We start from the raw sequence: 18174 nt of genomic DNA, 5'->3' as shown, positions 1-18174 counted from the left end.
TTGTCTTGTGAGATCACATTGCCCTAAAGGTAACAATTACTCTGGAAATGAGTGTTAATTAAGGGCCAAGGCCAGGCCTTCATTTCTGTCTACCTCAGTGAGTTTGAGGAGGAAAGAATTAGAATTTGTACCACTTTTAACTCTTAAGAAAAAATAGCATCATGAAGAGGTGAAGGCTATAGGTTGTAATATTGCCAATCTTGGGGATTTTGGAAGTAGAGGGTAGGATCTGGGCAGTGGTACCCATGCTCAATTATTCTTTACCTTGTTAAGGCTTTTTAGCTGACGCCTTTTGCTCTATCATTGATTTGGGTGCTGAAGGAACAAGCCATGACTTCCCCAGGGTTAACAAGTCTGAGACAAGAAGAAAATTAAAAAAGATTTTCCCCAGTGGACCTCCTCACTGCCTTCCAGACCATTTCCAGTGCATGCTGCACTTACCCATTTCTTACCCAACCCTGCACCAAGATAATCATTTTTCTCTCCAGGGCTTCTTACGTTTTGTTGATGGTTCTGGGAACCCATATATCCCCACTTATGTCTATGGTTTCATCAGGATTGACATTTGGCAGGGAGCCAGCAGCAGCCCCTGCTGGTTTGTACTCAGACGAAAAAGTTGCAAAAATTTGTTTCATATAGTCTAATGGCTATAATTTCTATTTTACAACTTCAAATTTTCAATGCAGATTGTACATGCATCTCCTAGGTATATCTTTAGGATTTTATTCTTTAAAAAAAAATTGAAATCATTCATCTCTCTATAAGTTATTTTTGTGGGTGGTGTAAGATTGTGATGGGGAAATTTCTTTTTCTTTTCTGGGATGGGGAAACTTCTGTTTATTTTTCCAGAAAGATAGTCTGCTATGTCATTCTCAATAAATAACCCATCCTTTTACTTAAGAATTGAACTACAGTATTTGTCAATACAATAAGGTCTTTTACATGGTAGGTTTTATTTCTGGATTCCCTATTACATTTTACTGATCAGTTTGGCTATTTCAGTACCAATACCATAACGAATAGATTAAAGAGGATTTGTTATTAAGGTCTTGAACCACTAGTGGTGCAACTGTAGTTACTTTCAGGACTCATTCTGTCACAAAAAATGAGACACATATCCAGAGTCACCAATGATGGCTATGGCTCCCTATCTTAATTGGAAATATTTGTTGAATCACTTTTTGTGTGTGCCAAAATATAGAGGGTAAAATTTGCCAAAAATTAGCATTCAGTGTAGGGGCTGTCTGGTTTGGTTGGTTTATTAAATAAGTAAATCATATTTTTTCCTATTTTTTTGTAAATACCGCACCATTTTTTAAATTTATTTTAAAAGGCTACATGGGGTTATGTACATTGGGGAGGGAATGTGCTTTGGTGAGTGCTGTGAAGTGTGTAAACCTGGCGATTCACAGACCTGTACTCCTAGGGATAAAAATATATGTTTATAAAAAATTAAAAAATTTAAAAAAAAACGGCTACATAACTGGTGGTTGCTGCTTAAGGAAAGCGAATGGCATCTTAGTCTTCCTTACGAGGCTTCCACTTGGATCTTGGTTCAGTTTCTTCAGCAGATAATGCCAGGGGGAAACAATTTGGTGGTGGTTTCAGATGTAGTCTTCAGACTTGTGATCAGGTCTTCCTTTCATTCCTAGGAAAGAAGGTACATTATTCCTCACCAATACTTCCCATTGTGCCCAAGAAAAAAATAACAAGACTTTCTGCGGATTGTTAAATGTTAGCTTTCACCAGAGTTTCATTTGAATTTTTGTTGAATTCAGCATTTCAAAGACCTTGCTTAAAATTTAAAAGCAAATTGTATAGGGGAAAAATAGAAACCACTAAATGAGATTATTTTAATATGCATAGCTATATTCATTGCTTCTTTTTTTCCCCCCATCTGGTCCTGCCCCACCACTGATCCAAGAATTAGGTCTCTCTCTGCATGACTTAACTCAAAACAACTAGGATTGCAATTTTGCCCCAGTGTATTAGAAAGGAAATGCTGTGATTTATGTCTCACAATAAAACCACATATCTATATGCATTGCATCTTCTTTACCCTGCTTCCCCACCACGAGCCGAAGGATTAGGTCTCTCTATGTATGATTTAACCCAGGACAGCTCTGGTGGTAAGATCTGTAATTTTGCATAAATTAAAAGGGAAACCTTGTGATTTATGTCTTTAAATATATAATGGACACTATGCAGCTGGGTCAGCATTCTGTTATTTCTTGGAGAGAAATCATAGCAGTGTTTGGGTTTATCAAGCATCGTTGACAGTGATTGTTTCCATATGGCTTCCTGAGAATGTAAAGCTTAGGCAGGGCCACTGCTTACATCATACAAAAATAAGCCAAAAACACCCTTTATGCACTCAGTGGAAGTGTTTTCTCATTATATTCATTTCAGTAATTTGAGAACATTTACCACCAGCATCTTCCTGGGCACATTACAGTATGACCATTGGAAAAGCCACTTTCTCCAAAAATAAGAGGAAGGAAAACATTTCTTCTACCAGATGTAAAAGAAAAAAAATATTTATGCCCAAAGGTGATACTTTGCCTCTTTAATCAGCAACTATTCATGGAGTATGTCCTGGCTCCCAAGTGTACTGCATAGTGTGAATCTAACAATGTCCAGGGCAAAAAAGAGACCCTGGTTAATTAACTACCCAAATAAGCCTTTGATTTCAGTTTGTAGGGATGTTCCGTTTGCAGGGAGAGTTGGTGACCCCTAATAATATGCAGTAGTGGAAGGAGACCCTCTCTAGGGTGTCTCCCTTTGCTACTCCTGTACCAAAAGAAAAGAAGGGATGTCTTGAGCAAGATCATACAATACATGGCTTAAAGGTTCCAGAGGCTTTTTTTGGTCAGGACTGGAATGCTTCTTTGGGATCATGTGATCAGAACACTGTTTCTGAAAGTGTGGTCCGTAGGCCACCTACATCCCTATCCCTGGGATACCTATTAAATGTCAAGATTTGTAGACCAAGCCTGCTGGAACCAAAAGGAGCTATATCGGGAGTCTGCATTTTAAACAAGCTTCCAAAGTTCTTCTTCTACACTCCATAATTTGGTCACTTTTGCACTGATTTAGAGCCCATGTTTATTAAATCCTCAAATGACCTTTGTCACTTTTGTCTCTGAATCATTTCTGGGATGACTTTAGAGGGTCAGAAATTTAGAAATACCAAATAGACAACCTAATTCCACAGGAAATTGAAATACTCATAGTGTAGAAAAGTGGAAAGAGGACTGAACTGGAAATCCATACTTGTGTTTGAATTGTTCATATAACAATATATGAACAATAACACATGTTGTTATATATGGTCATGAAAAGTAATTTCTTTTTTCCATTCTGCTTGCTTGTTCATAAAATGATCAGCATTTTCCAAACTTTGGCCAATGTGCTACCACCTTCAAAACAGTACCACCTATAATATTAGAAATATTTTTCTTTTAATAGTTACTTAAGGTTCATTTTCTAAAAAGCTTTATCCTATTGCCACAAATGGAAAACAATCATCACTTACTATAATTAGAAAATCATAACTATAAAATATAGAACAATTAAAGAATTTTAAAAGTCTATCCCTGGAGCTCTAAAACAATTGTACCTAGTGTTAATGATATTGGCATACTTTGGAAACAATAAATTAAATACTATTTAAGACTAGTTTTTGCTTTATAAATCTACATGTTTATTAGATGATCATGCAAATGATTATTTCATTACTTCTGGGATAAAAGAAGTCCAAATTTATAAAGCAACCTCTGAAAAATCAACCATAGGTGACTATCGGACAAAAATTCTATAATAAAAGCTGAGAAAAAATTATCTTTTTTCCTCAAAAGAAATGGCCCTTAATGTTACTCAAATATTTAATTAAATGATTATATCAGGTACATAGTATTTAAGCAAGAATATTACATTTGCTAATTCCATCTGTTTCTTTTTTCAAATCATTAAAACTATAACGGAGTTATAAAAAATATTACACTTTGGGCGCCTGGGTGGCTCAGTGGGTTAAGCCGCTGCCTTCCGCTCAGGTCATGATCTCAGGGTCCTGGGATCGAGTCCCGCATCGGGCTTTCTGCTTAGCAGGCAGTCTGCTTCCTCCTCTCTCTCTCTGCCTGCCTCTCTGCCTACTTGTGATTTCTCTCTGTCAAATAAATAAATAAAATCTTTAAAAAAAATATTACACTTTAAGCAGAAATGAAATTCCAAATCTGTTCATGGTATACTTAGAGTATAACATTTTTTCTTAACTTTATTGAGATATAATTGACATATAACATTGTATAAATTTAAGATATTTGATGTTTTGATTTCATGCATTTATATTTTGTAATATGATTACTACCATACTATTAACTAACACTTTTATAATGTCACATAACTACTATTTCTTTTTGTGGTGAGAATATTTTTTTAAAAATTTTTTATTTTTTATAAACATATATTTTTATCCCCAGGGGTACAGGTCTGTGAATCGCCAGGTTTACACACTTCACAGCACTCTTTGTCGTGAGAATATTTAAGATAGAATCTCCCAGCAAATTTCATGTATACAGTATAGTATTATTATCTCTAACATACAGTGTTTGTCTTTCTTTTCTGACTTATTTCACTTAGCATAATGCCCTCAAGGTGCCTTCATGCTGTTGTAAATGGCAATATTTCCTTCTTTCTTAAGGCTAAATAATATTCTGTTGTATATATACAAATAATACAGATATATATGTAGCATATATGTAGATACATAGTATATGAATGCAATAGAGTATTATCTGTATTGTTTTTATACATTACTATATATTACGTATGTGTGTGTATATCTGTATATCTATATCTATATCTACATAAAATCATCTTTATCTGTTCATCCACTGATGGACTTATGTTGTTTCCATATCTTGGCTATTATAAATAATGATGCAATAGACATGGGGGTGGAGATGTATCTTTGATATCCTGCTTTTATTTTCTTTGCATATATAGCCATAAGTGGAATTATTGAACCATATGGTATTTTTATTTTTAATTTTTTGAGAAACCTCCACACTGTTTTCCATAGTGGCTGCACCAGTTTGCATTTCCACCAACAGTGCACAAGGGGTCCCTTTTTTCCATGTCCTTGCAACACTTATCTCTTGTCTTTGGGTGATAGCTATTCTAAGATGTGAGCTTATATCTCATTGTGGTTTGATTGCATTTCCCTGATAATTAATGATGAGCATCTATTAATGGACCTGTCAATCATTTTCATATGTCTTCTCTAGAAAAATGTCTATTTAGTTCCTCTGCCCATTTTTCAAATGGATTGGTGGTAGTGGTGGTTATTGAGTTGTCTGAGTTTTTTTATATATTTTGGATATGAACCCCTTATATGAATCACAGCACCTAGATACACCAAGAAGATACTAAAAGCTCTGAAACAAGAGATAGACAATAATATAATAACAGTAGGGGACTTCAGTATCCTACTTCTAGCAGTGCATAGGCCATCTAGATAGAAAATCAAATCAATTATATTCAAGTTATAGCTGTCCCACAGTCCTTGGATGTTCTGGTCTATTTTTTTTTTTTTTTCAGTTTTAGAAATTTCTACTTTCACATCCTCAAGTTCACATATTCTTTCCTCATCTGGGTCTACTTCACTTATGAGCCCATCAAAGTTATTCTTCATTTCTGTTGAGTTTTTTTGATCTCTAACATTTCTTTTTGATTATTTCTTAGAATTTCCACCTCCCTGATTATACTACCCATGTGTTATTGTGTGTTGTCTGTTTTTCTATTAAATATCTTAATGTATTAATCACAGTTTTTTTTTTGTTTGTTTGTTTGTTTTTGTTTTTTTTTAGAATTACTGGTCTGGTAATTCCAACATGCCTACCATATCTGACTTTGGTTCTGAGATTTACTCAGTCTCTTCAGGCTCTGTTTTTTGTTGTTTTTTTTTTTTTAATCTTTTAGTAAGCCTTATAATTTTTTGTTGAAAGGTGGACATGATATATGAGGTAAAAGGATTGGTGATAAATAGTCCTTTAATAAGGTAGTGATAAGATGTGATTGGGGAAGGGAAGTACTCTGTAATCCTATGTTTAAGTTTCAGTCTTTTGGTGAGTCTGTGCTTCTGGACCATGAACTTCAATGCTTCTCAATTTGTTCCCCTCTTTAGGTGGCTCAGGATGGCTAAAGAAGTCTAGAATTGTGTATTTTATATCTTTTAGGTAGGTTAAGCTCTGATATAGTCTGATAAGTTTTTTCTCTTAGACTTGTCCATATTGAGCCTTCAGCAGTTTACCAATTATAATTCAGGTCTTCCTACCCTAGCACTGGTTCCTACTGAAGTTTCTATTCTGGTATGTTGTGATTCTCTGTTTGCCTTCTGTCTGTGCAATTTTCAGGGCAGTGATTTCCCCTATAACCTCACTTATCTGACAGAGCTAAGAAGAGTTGTTAATTTTGTAGTGTGTTCAGCATTTTTACTTGCTGTGAGGATGGAGCAAGGACTGGAAACTGGAAACTATCAGAGTATTTTAAATTGGTGAATGGACTGATTCTGGGAAAGAGTGGGAAAAATTGGGAAAGCTTTTGAGGCTAAAATTTGGTATGTGTATAGATAAAATGTGTTACCCAGTGAAGGCAGGGAAAGAAATGAGGTCCTGCCTGGCACAAAAATTGAGACATTTTTTTTGGATGAGATCCTGGGGATGGAACTTGATTCATTGAGGATGTAAAATAGAGAATTCCAAGAAACAACTACCTTAGTTCCCCTCATTAATGCCACAAACATTTAGGTACTGGAGAGACACAAATGAAAATATCTCTGCCTAAAGAGTTCACAATATATTAGAGACTGTTGGTTGCCTACCTGGCTTCTGGACTTATGGCCTTCCTTTTTTTCTTCAAGGCACCATGCTGCCTTCCATATCAGAGTCCTTACTCAGTCTTGCTTTCGCTGGCATGCTCTCCCTGCCTGCTTCCCCTTCCTCTAGACAAGTGTCTCCTATCTAGCACACACACTGGTGATTGCCCACATGTGATCTAACCTTCATGTTCAGCTCAACTTTTTAGTTATTCACTCCTTCTCCACTCAACCTTGTGTACTAGAGATAGAAACCACCTCCTCAGCCCAAGGGCAGGTCCTGGCTTATTTAAGTTTGTCATGGAAATCCCATTTCCTTCTACCAGTAGTTAGTTTAGGAGAGTGTATTTGACCTAACTCTGATTGAGATGGCACGAGGAGAAGCCTGTCACAGGGGTTCTGGGAAAATATTTTATGCTTCAAACAGGGAGACATAAGAAAAGCCCGTTTCTTTCTTTCTCTTCCTGCAGTTGTGTCTGAATGTGAGACCTGGAACTTCAGTAGCCCTTTTGCCAGCTTTACCAGAGGATGAAGCACACACTTGAAGTAAGATAGAGCCAAGATAGTTACACAGAGGTAGGAATGGAGATATACAGGACGGGGAAGTTTGTGGACTTCATGTTTTGTGAGGTAAAAATTTCTGTACTGGGGCATCTGTGTGGCTCAAATGGTGAAACATCTGACTCTTGATTTCAGCTCAGGTCAGGACTCAGGGTTGTAAGATTGAGCCCTGTGTTGTGTTCTGAGCTCAGTGGGTAGTCTGCCTGAGATTCTCTCTATCCCTCTGTCCCTTCCCCCACTCGCTCTCTCTCTCTAAATAAATAAACAAAATAAAATCTTTTTTAAAAATTTCCTTATTCTTAGGTTTAGAGTTTCTGCTAATTGAGGCAAAGCATCATCATTGTATATCATTCTTCATCAAACAGCTCAAAAGCTGCTTCCTCAGGGAAGACTTTCCTCAGGCCCACTTTCTTTTTATTAGTCCTATCCTCTTATTCTATGCTCCTGTAGCTTCTTGGGCTTTCCATCCATAGCATTTGCCATCATTCAAAATTTTTAATTTCTAATGATCATTAGAAATTAATGATCATTAATTTCTAATGATCATTTGATCAATGCCTGATATTCCCACTAGACCACTAGCTCTAAGAGAGCCCTTACGTCTGCCTTGCTCACCATGGTATTACCAGTGCACCAAACAGTGTCTGGTACACAGTACAGCATGCTCAAAAATATTGCTAGAATAAATGGATAGATATACAAACATGTATGTAAGGCTCAATGGAAGCCAGAGGAGAGGGGTACTTAAGCCATACTAGAAAAATTAGGAAGGGTCTCACAGGGGAGATGAAACTTAAACTGAATTTTGAAGGAGGAAGGAGAACTTTCTAGGCTTAAAAGATATTAGGGAAGAGTATTCCAGGCAGCTGTGCAGAGACAGAAAGGTATGTTCCAAGCCATTAAGTCCAACCAAATTACATTTTCATTGCAAGATATTTCAGTTCAAATGTGTCCTCAAAATGATATTTAACATAAAGGGGTACTTTTGTTTATAAAATGTTTCCTATTTCCCAGTTTAAATTCCCGAACAGTGAAATTACCCTCAGTGACACTTGGTTTCTCCATGGAATTCCTTTTTTTGTATAAATTCCCTGTACCAGTATTCACTTACTCACCTTTTAGTGGCTGGCTAGAGGGAGAAATAGAGACCAGTGAAGATACTCTGTGACATGTCATTCTCGTGACCTGTGGAGTTATTCCGATTCACCAGCCAAGCAGCTAATATTCTCCAAGTCAAATCAGAGCAATGGAACAGACAGTAAGAATCCATGCTGCCAAATATGGGTAAATTCCATTCCAAGTTACCTCAGATCTATTATGAGTTTGGGGGAAAGTCAAATCTTTAGACCATTATATCCAGGAAACCCAATCATCTTTAGTCGACACCAGCTGCCGTAGCCCATAATATGTCATGTCCTATATAACACTTTAGAAATTGTTGAAACTGCATCCAATCTTTCTATCCCTCCTTTCCAGGGCAGAAATAATTCCTGACAGAGAAGGAAACAGCCAGGCCATGGGGTGCTGGCTTGGAATGCTGTATTCTAACAACAAAATACAGTATGTAAGAGGTCTAGCTGAGTTTGAATATAAGCCACTGCAGATTCTTTATGTTCAAAGTGTAACTGATTCCACAAACTAGGCCAATATCATTAGCTTATCATCCTACCATGAGGCTTGTGACCTTGGTCACAATCACTAAATGTCTCCAGGAAAGCAAGTGATGATTTCATCCACCATCTATATACTTTCCAAATGGAGCACTCCATTCCAGGTGTCTGTCCCGAGCTCTGTGTGTGTCTATACATCCAGCTGCCAAGTGGACTAACTCGGGGGCAATTCAAATTCAGTCTGTTCAAAAGTGGATTTGTTTTCTTGCCCACAAGCTTGTTTCTGTTGTTGTGGTTTCTCTCCTTGTACTTGGAATTACTGTTAATGTATCTTTCCCAAGTAGAAACCCAGGAGACATCTTAAACATCTTCCTCCTTCTTTATATAGGTCCTCTAGATTTGGCTTCTAAATATCTCTCCTCTCCTTTGCCATCATCCAAGCATTCTCATTCAATCCTTCCTAATTTCTCATCCAACTTCTTGCAGTAAGTAGATTCAGTCTCACAAGTGGACTTATGGCCTCTAGTCTTGCTCATTTACAATTCTATCCACAACATAGCCAAATGCATCTTTAAATAATGGGTATCTGGTCAAGGCACTTTAATGCTTAAAAACTTTTAAATGGCTCCTCATTGCTTTCAAGATAAAAATATCAGCTCTTTAGTGCAACATACATTTCAACATTTCTTTTTTTTTTTTTTTAAGATTTTATTTATTTATTTATTTATTTGACAGACACGGATCACAAGTAGGCAGAGAGGGAAGGCAAGAGAGAGAGGAGGAGGCAGGCTCACCGCTGAGCAGAGAGCCCGATGTGGGGCTCGATCCCAGGACCCTGGGATCATGACCTAAGCTGAAGGCAGAGGCTTTAACCCACTGAGCCACCCAGGTGCCCACATTTCAACATTTCATGACTTTGCCCCATCTCTGTCTCCATCTTCATATATCTCTTTTTATCCTAATCTATCCTCTTCCTCTACAACCTCTGTTATTATAACTAATAATAGTTAACATCCATTGAGTATTTACTTTCACCTAGAAATGATACTAAATGCTTTTACATCAGTATTTTTCAGACTTTTCTGATTAGGTATATTACCTGAAAACTTTGATAAAAATACAGTTCCTGGTCCTTATCCTAGACCCCCTGAATTATAATTCTTACGGAATGAGACTAGGAAGTTGTATTAAAACATGCACATTTGGGCATCTGGGTGGCTCAATGGGTTAAGCCACTGCCTTCAGCTTGGGTCATGATCTCAGGGTCCTGGGATTTAGCCCCACATCGGGCTCTCTGCTCAGCATGGATTCTGCTTTCCCCCACCCCCCCATGCTTGCTTCTCTGCCTACTTGTGATTTCTCTCTCTGTCAAATAAATAAATAAATAAAATCTTTAAAAAAATGCACATTCACAGAACTAGAACAAATTCTTAAATTTGTATGGAATCACAAAAGATCCTGAAGAGCCAAAGCAATCTTGAATAGCAAAGCAAAACTGGAGGCATCACAGTTCCAGACTTCACGTTATGTTACAAAGCTGCAGTAATCAAAACAGTATGGTACTGGTGTAAAAATAGACACATAGATCAATGGAAAAGCATAGAAAGGCCAGATAAGAACCTACAAGTATATGGTCAATTAATCTTTGACAAAGCAAGAAAGAATATGCAATGGGAAAAAGTCTCTTCAACAAATGGAGTTGGGAAAACTGGTCAGCAACATGCAAAAAAAAAAAAAAAGAAACTGGACCACTTTCTTACACCATACACAAAAATAAATTCATAATATGGGGCACCTGGGTGGCTCAGTGGGTTAAGCTGCTGCCTTCGGCTCAGGTCATGATCTCAGGGTCCTGGGATCGAGAGCCCTGCATCGGCTCTCTGCTCAGCGGGGAGCCTGCTTCCTCCCCCCTCTCTCTCTGCCTACTTGTGATCTCTCTCTGTCAAATAAATAAATAAAATCTTAAAAAAATAAATTCATTATAGATTAAAGATCAAAATATAAGACCTGGAATCATAAAAATTGTAGAAGAGAACACAGGCAGTAGTTTTTTTTGACATCAGCCATAGCAACTTCTTTCTAGATATATCTCCTGAGGCAAGAGAAACTAAAGCAAAAATAAATGATTTGGATTTCATTAAAATAGAACCTTCTACACAGAGAAGGAAACAGTCAACAAAACTAAAAGCCAGCCTATGGAATGGGAGAAGATATTTACAAATGACATACCTGATAAAGAACTAGTTCCCAGAATCTATGAAGAACTTCTAAAACTCAACACCCCAAAGCCAAATAATCCAATTAAAAGATGGGCAGAATACATGAATAGACGTTTTTTTCAAAGAAGATATCCAGATGGCCAACAGACACATGAAAAGATGCTCAACATCACTCATTATCAGGGAAATGCAAATCAACACTACAATGAGAGATCTCTTCACACTTGTCAGAATGGCTAAAATTAATAACACAAGAGATAACAGGTGTTGACAAGGATGTGGAGAAAAAGGAGCTTTCATACACTATTGGTGGGAACATAAAGTTGTACAGCCACTGTGAAAAACAGTATGGAGTTTCCTTAAAAAGTTGAAAATAGAATTACCTATGATCCAACAATCACCCCAGTGGGTATTTACCCAAAGAATACAAAAACACTAATTTGAAGGGATACATGCTCCCCTCTGTTTATAGCAGCATTATTTACAATAGCCTAGATATGGAATCAGTCCAAGTATACAAAGAAGATGTGATGTGTGTGTGTGTGTGTGTGTGTATGGAATTTTATTCAGCCATAAAAAGTAAAATATGGCCATTTACAATGACATAGAAGCAGCTAGAGCATATAATGCTAAGTGAAATAAGTCAGTCAGAGAAAGACAAATACCATATGATTACACTCATATGTGGAATTTAAGGAAACAAATGAGAAAGGTAAAAAGAGAGACAAATCAAGAAACAGACTCTTAATTATAGAGAACAAACTAATGGTATGTTAACTGGAATTAAAATAAAAACTTAAAAAGCCAAAAAAAGATGTGTGTGCATGCACATAAACTTTACTTAAAAAACTTAAAAACAACACACACACACACACACACACACACACACACACATCAACGTCTGACTCATCATTTGAGACGTTTGGGAAAACATTGCTTTACATGAATTTTCATTTAATGCTTATAAAAATTTAATGAGATAAGAACTGTTACTAGTCTCACTTATAGATAAAAAAACTGAGGGCTCAGGGGAGATGATTATATGTCCAAGCACACAGTTAACTGTCATCATTAGAGTTTGAACCTAGGCATCCAGTCCCAGAGTTTACACCACTGCTATTCCATGGTTTTTCACTTTAACACATGCACTCTCAGTTCTCTGTGCCTCATCTGCCCTTTGACTTGGACAGTCACGTTCCCTTCTTTGCCTGAAAAACTACGACTGACATCCATTCAACTGAGACTGAAGCTTCGATCAATCTTCCTAGTCTGGCTTCGTTGTGTTCCTGTGAACCAGATCATCATCTATATCCTTATCTGTTCCCCTACCAGACTATAAGCAGGCACATCTCAAGTCCTTCTATGTCCTTAGTCTAGCAGAGTGTATGACATATACCAGCTATATGATACATATCTGCTGAATGAAGGAAATTATGGTAAGTCATTTTAGCCTGGCAAGTGCCTAGGGTTTAGATGCTGTAAATGGATAGAGCTAGGTCACTCTGGAAAATTATTTTTAGGTATTGGATGCTGCCTGTTAGAATCAAGCCATGCCTCTATTGAAATCACCTGTTCCATAAGAGTGCCTTATGGGAGATGAGATTGAGAACCCAACCCATTCCTTTCAAAGTTCAAAGACATTAATCATACATGATATATTACCATAACCTTGATCAAGACCAGATGATAGGAAAGGACAATGAAGGCCCAGAAAAAGGCAGTGTTGTCAGAGAAAGTGGAGTCTGAACTGGTGATGTGGACTCAATACCAGAGTTTAGAGAATCAGAAGGGTGTGCTGGCGTGGGCTCATAGCACCTGTGATCTAGCCTCCCAGTGCCATGGACACCCAGTGGGGTGCGAAGTAGAAGTAACACATGAACAGAAGTAGAGTTTTTCAGTTGGTCTTATGGCAACAGGTAGAGCTCTGCAGTGGTCATAGTCATTAACACTTTAAAATAAGAGGACTTGTTAGGTCCTCTTATTGACTAAAAATCTATGTATTACCAGGATTTCAGCAAATGGTAATTTGCTCCCAGCAGGGGTAGCAAGGGGAGTGGGCTCAACAGGAGCAGGACTTCCATGGCTGACAGTGACATCTGTGTTCCACCATTGGAGATAAGGAGTGGCCATAGAGTAAGGCAAGATCAGCAGGTGAAGCTGTCCCGAGGTTAGTTAGTTATTGTGTCTGTGTATGGAGGGTTACATGCACCTTGCTTGTGTGTTCTTAGTTGAAAGAAAGGTTTTTAGTTTTTAGTTGAAGGCAAGGAATGAGAACTGATTCACAGACAGGTATAAGCTATTCTGGCAATCCTTAGAGTGTTTACTTAAAGCAAGAGAAATTTAGGGAGACTAGGTTTTTTTCTTAATTTGACATGTTTGGGTTTGGTGTCATAATTTAACTGTTAAAGTAAATGTTGAGATCACATGTTGTTGAGTTCTGAAAATTTGGATAATAAATATCTATAATAAAAGTGAATAAAACAGGTCTTTGAAAATACAAAGCCTTTTTCCAATCATGCCAAGGACAGTCACATGCAGTCATGAAAACTGAGACTCTACAGACAACAGAGCAGAAACATGTTTTATGTGAGACAAGTTTTATTTGAAACACAAGCTTTATTTGAAACAAAATCTTTTTTAAAAAAGGGTTTATTTGAAAAAGTTTTATTTGATACAACTATTTGTAGGCATTCTGGAGACTCATATATAGGCAAAAGAAATTAGATCCTACATACAATAGAGCAGAAGAAATGCTTTGTATATAGAAAGAACACTGCTAAAACATCTAAAAAGTTGGCATTATATATGATTACAAAGAAAAGAAAACCCGTCCAAGAAAGGTGACATGTTCAATGTGAAAGAAATTAATATGGAAATGACATGGATCATGGTCTGTGAAGACAACCTTGTCATGTCTTATAGTTGGAATCTTACTGAAATTATAGACGGGAGATTCAGTTTCTATTCTGGATACTCTGCCTTAAGATACGAAGCCTTGACATGACCACATCCCAGTCGGCATAAGCTCCTTCTAGATGGCGGGATATCTCAGTTCCCGCTTCGTAGCTACGTCGGCCATGAAGTAAACGCCAGTTATCAAAAGTAATCACATCACCTAGACAAAAGATTTTTTTCAATGTGAACAATCATGAGTTTAAATGATTTATGAAGCTAGAGAATGTAAAATGTAAGATAACATTGCTACTTTGTTCACATCAAGCAACAGTGTGCACAGACCTGTACTCCAGGGGCTAATAATACAGTATATGTTTATCAAAAAAATTTAAAAAAATATAAAAAAAAGAAAAAAGAAACTGTGTTTCTTTGTCTCATTTTTTGGTTTGTTTCAAGTTTTTATCTAAATTCTAGTTCATTAACATATAGTGTAATATTAGTTGCAGGAGTGGAATCTAGTGATTCATCACTTACATAGGGCTCACCACAACAATTGCCCCCCTCCCCACCCATTTAGCCCAACACCCGCCCACCTCCTTCCATCAGCCCCCAGTTTGTTCTCTATAGTTAAGAGTCTGTTTTATGGTTTGCTTCCTCCCCTTTCTTTCTCCCCTCTAGATTCATCTGTTTTGTTTCTTAAATTCCACAGATGAGTGAAATCATATGGTATTTGTCTTTCTCTGACTGAAAACTGTACATTTATTTTTTCACAGAAATCAGACCATTGGACGCAAACTGCTTTAGACCTTTTGACTTTTAAAGTATAGGCATCTGTATACATTTTTATAATTTCTACTTAAAATATTATCTTTGTGTAAAACTTTGAATTGTTCTTCCTGGTCATTATTTTGCTCTTACTTAGATATATTTATTTCCAATTAAGCAGCTTCAGATAATTATAAGGATAATCACTTGGTTTGTCTTGTGTGTTCCTAATATTTTGTGTACATTATTTCTAAGCCTCATAAAAGTCCTGAAAAGAGTGTTAGCTCATCTTTTTGTGTGAGAAAAGAGAGGCTCCAGGAAGCTGAGGGATTTAACCGAAGCTACACTACCATTACATAGTGGAGTTTAGATTCCAACTTCTATTTTTTGTTATTTTTCTTTCCTGGTATTTCAATTTTAAATGTTACTGCTCTTAAAGTCAGCCTGTGGTGACTGCATGTCAGTGGATTTATAAAGATTTCTAGTATCACTTTATCATGCCAAAGATCAATTCAAAAAGTAATCAGAAGTTAAGAATATCTTTCACTTGGCCACATCAGTAATAGAGAGAAATTCTGCTTTTTACTATAGATAGGGAAAGCCTCAAGTTTGAGGTCACTTCACTGAGTAGACATGGTCCAGAACAAATGCAATGCTTTCTGTTCCTGTATTTCAAGTAGCTGGACTACTTCAAATACTGCTTTATTTCAGGTAGTACTGTCTCTTCCAGATCAGATAAGCTAAATGAGTAAACATGACCCATGTACTTCATGAGTGAGAATCATGGGGATAATTTTACTTGTTTACTGGGATAGAAGAATTAAGTAGAATCTGCAGTTCATATTGTCTGGTTATCAGGGCAGAAAGTATAAGTCATCAGCCTTAACCTCAGACATGAGATTTCATTTGGCTTGTAGCTTGTCTTTCACATATTTCTTCTTTAGGTTGGAGGTTATTGAATTTTGGTGTGCTTAAAGGTTACCTAGGAGTTTGCTAAGAATTAATATTTTTATGTCTGGAGAGGCAACAGAGCAGAGGCGGGGACTGCTCACAAAATTCTGTGTTTCACATGCCGTATTTGAGAAAAACTGCTCGAGATCTTGCTCTACATGGTTAAACTTGAAGAACATCCAGTTGTTTAAGAAAATGTGTTTCCACTGACCTGGATTCATCTTGAAAGTAAACTTGGAGTCTTTACAGTTCATGAGGTCAACAAACTCCTTCAGAGCAGCATAGAAAGGCTGAACTCTTTCGACGGGTGCATCAAATACCGTGTCTCTGGTTGCATTATTGAAGTTGATGCGAACCACTTGGCCTTTATCATCTAATCTGTTTTTTTAAAGAGAAAAACAGTTAAAAAGCCATAAGGTACTTATTTACATTTCTGAGGGTCAATTTGTCTTGGAAGATGTGTCTGAAATACAGTATTAAAGAATCCAAAAACATGTACAAAAGGTAGAAAGGCTATCTATGGGATGATATATTCATTTGTTCTTTATTCATTTAGCAGTTTTTAAAAGGTTTCCAATTCAGTATAGTTAACATACAGTGTTATATTAAGCTTCACGTGTATAATATAGGGATATAGCAATTCTATCCATCATCCAGTGCTCATCAAGAAAAGTGTGCTTTTACTGGGTATAGTGCAAAAACAATGAATTCTGGTACACTGAGAAGAAATTAAAAAAATTAAAAAATTAAAATAAAAAAAAAGAAAAGTGAGCTTTTAATCCCCTTTACTCTTTCCCCAATTTCTCTACCCCCTTCCCCTCTGGCAACCATCAGTTTGTTCTCTGTAGCTAAAAGTTTGTTTCTTCGTTTGTCTCTCTTTCTCTCTCTTTTTCTTTGTCTTGATTCTTAAATTCTACATTGTGGAGTAATTCTATTTTTAACTTTTTGAGGAATCTCTGTACTGTTTTCCACAGTGACTGTACCAGTTTGCTTTCTCACCAGCAGTGCACAAAGATGCCTTTTCTCCACATCCTCATCAACAATTGTTGTTTCTTGTGTGTTTAATTTTAGCCATTCTGACAGATGTGAGGTGACAGCTCATTGTGGTGTTGCTCATTGTGGTGATAGCTCAATTGTGGTGTTGCTCAATGATGTGATAGTTCATTGTGGTGGCATTTCTCTGATGATTAATGATGTTGAGTATCTTTTCATGTTTTCCATCCATTTAGCAGGTATTTTTTGAAGACTTACTACGTAAGTGCTAGAGTGATTCAAATTAATTAAAAAAAAAAAAGTTGTTGAAAGATTCCAGTTAATTTTTTTTTTTTTTGTATTTCAGGAAATGAATTCATTCTTCACTCTTTAAAATAGTAGCTTTTATGTATCGAAGTACTTTTAATGTTACAAGTTCATGGGTCAACCCTTTATGAGGGTTTTAAGTATAATTTTTTTTGAAGCATGATTGGGAAGAAAAATCCATTTTCTAAAGTTTGAAATTCACTGTTCTAATTCAATCCCTAGTTTACAGGTAGGGAAACCAAGACATGGACAAAAGAAGAATCTAGCCTGAGATATGTTCTTCATATCTCTCTATCTATACTCTGTATCTCAGTATATAGGCTTTTAGAAGACCAATACTCTATCTCATTTAATGTTGTATTCTCAGCACTTAACATAGAGCCTGCACATAATAAGCAGTAAATATTCATTGCATATGTGACTCTCTAAACTTTTTTTAGTTCCTTGGAAGAATACCAAGGTCTTTCTAGTACTTTTGAGGTAGTATATTGTGATCTCTCTATCCTTCCTTAGAATATGCATCATGATCATGACAATGTAAGGTAATATTATTTTTGATGTAAAAACACACCATTATGTTTTAATTTAATCTATGCTTATTATCATTAGCACAGCATGAGCACTCTTTACACACAAAGCAAAAGGAAGATATATTTTTAAGCTTATTGGGAAGGTAAACTAGTGCCAGTCCTAAAACATCTACTAACTCCAATAGAAAGGGTAGATAAAAACTGAAAGTGGACGAAGATGGTGGCAAAGTGTCTAGAGTTGTTCCTGGGCCAGCCCAGGAGGTGGTACTATGACCCTACAGCTGTAGGGGACCAGACCTGATGGGTCAAACCAAAGAGACAATCACATGTACCCAAGGGCTTGGTGACACTGATTTTGGGTCTGGATCACACTTAGCTGACCAAAGACACAGAGTAAACCATTATCAACAAGTCAGGGTATAGGAGAAAAATGTGATTGCCTGTGGTATATAAACTGTGGCTCTCTGGGT

At 36.7% G+C, this 18174-nt stretch overlaps 2 protein-coding genes across 6 annotated transcripts in view; one reads left to right on the top strand and one right to left on the bottom strand.

Moving 5' to 3' along the window:
- Nucleotides 1-18174, top strand: part of LOC309841348 (uncharacterized protein) — a 208523-nt gene that overhangs the window by 74193 nt on the left and 116156 nt on the right. The gene's annotated exons all lie outside the window — the stretch shown is intronic.
- BBOX1 (gamma-butyrobetaine hydroxylase 1) overlaps nucleotides 13845-18174 on the bottom strand; it is a 60731-nt gene continuing 56401 nt past the window's right edge. For all 3 annotated transcript variants that reach the window (XM_082684226.1, XM_082684225.1, XM_082684227.1), the window contains 2 exons: nucleotides 16087-16253; nucleotides 13845-14379 (listed from right to left, as the gene is read on the bottom strand). In XM_082684226.1, the coding sequence (XP_082540352.1) occupies nucleotides 14219-14379; nucleotides 16087-16253 (328 nt within the window). In that variant the 3' untranslated portion in view covers nucleotides 13845-14218. The remainder of the gene's footprint in view (nucleotides 14380-16086; nucleotides 16254-18174) is intronic.

This window comes from Mustela nivalis, assembly GCF_964662115.1.
Source record: "Mustela nivalis genome assembly, chromosome: 9".
Classification (NCBI taxonomy): domain Eukaryota; kingdom Metazoa; phylum Chordata; class Mammalia; order Carnivora; family Mustelidae; genus Mustela; species Mustela nivalis.
The sequence above is the reverse complement of the archived record's forward strand: the minus strand, read 5'-3'. Positions and strand labels throughout refer to the sequence as shown.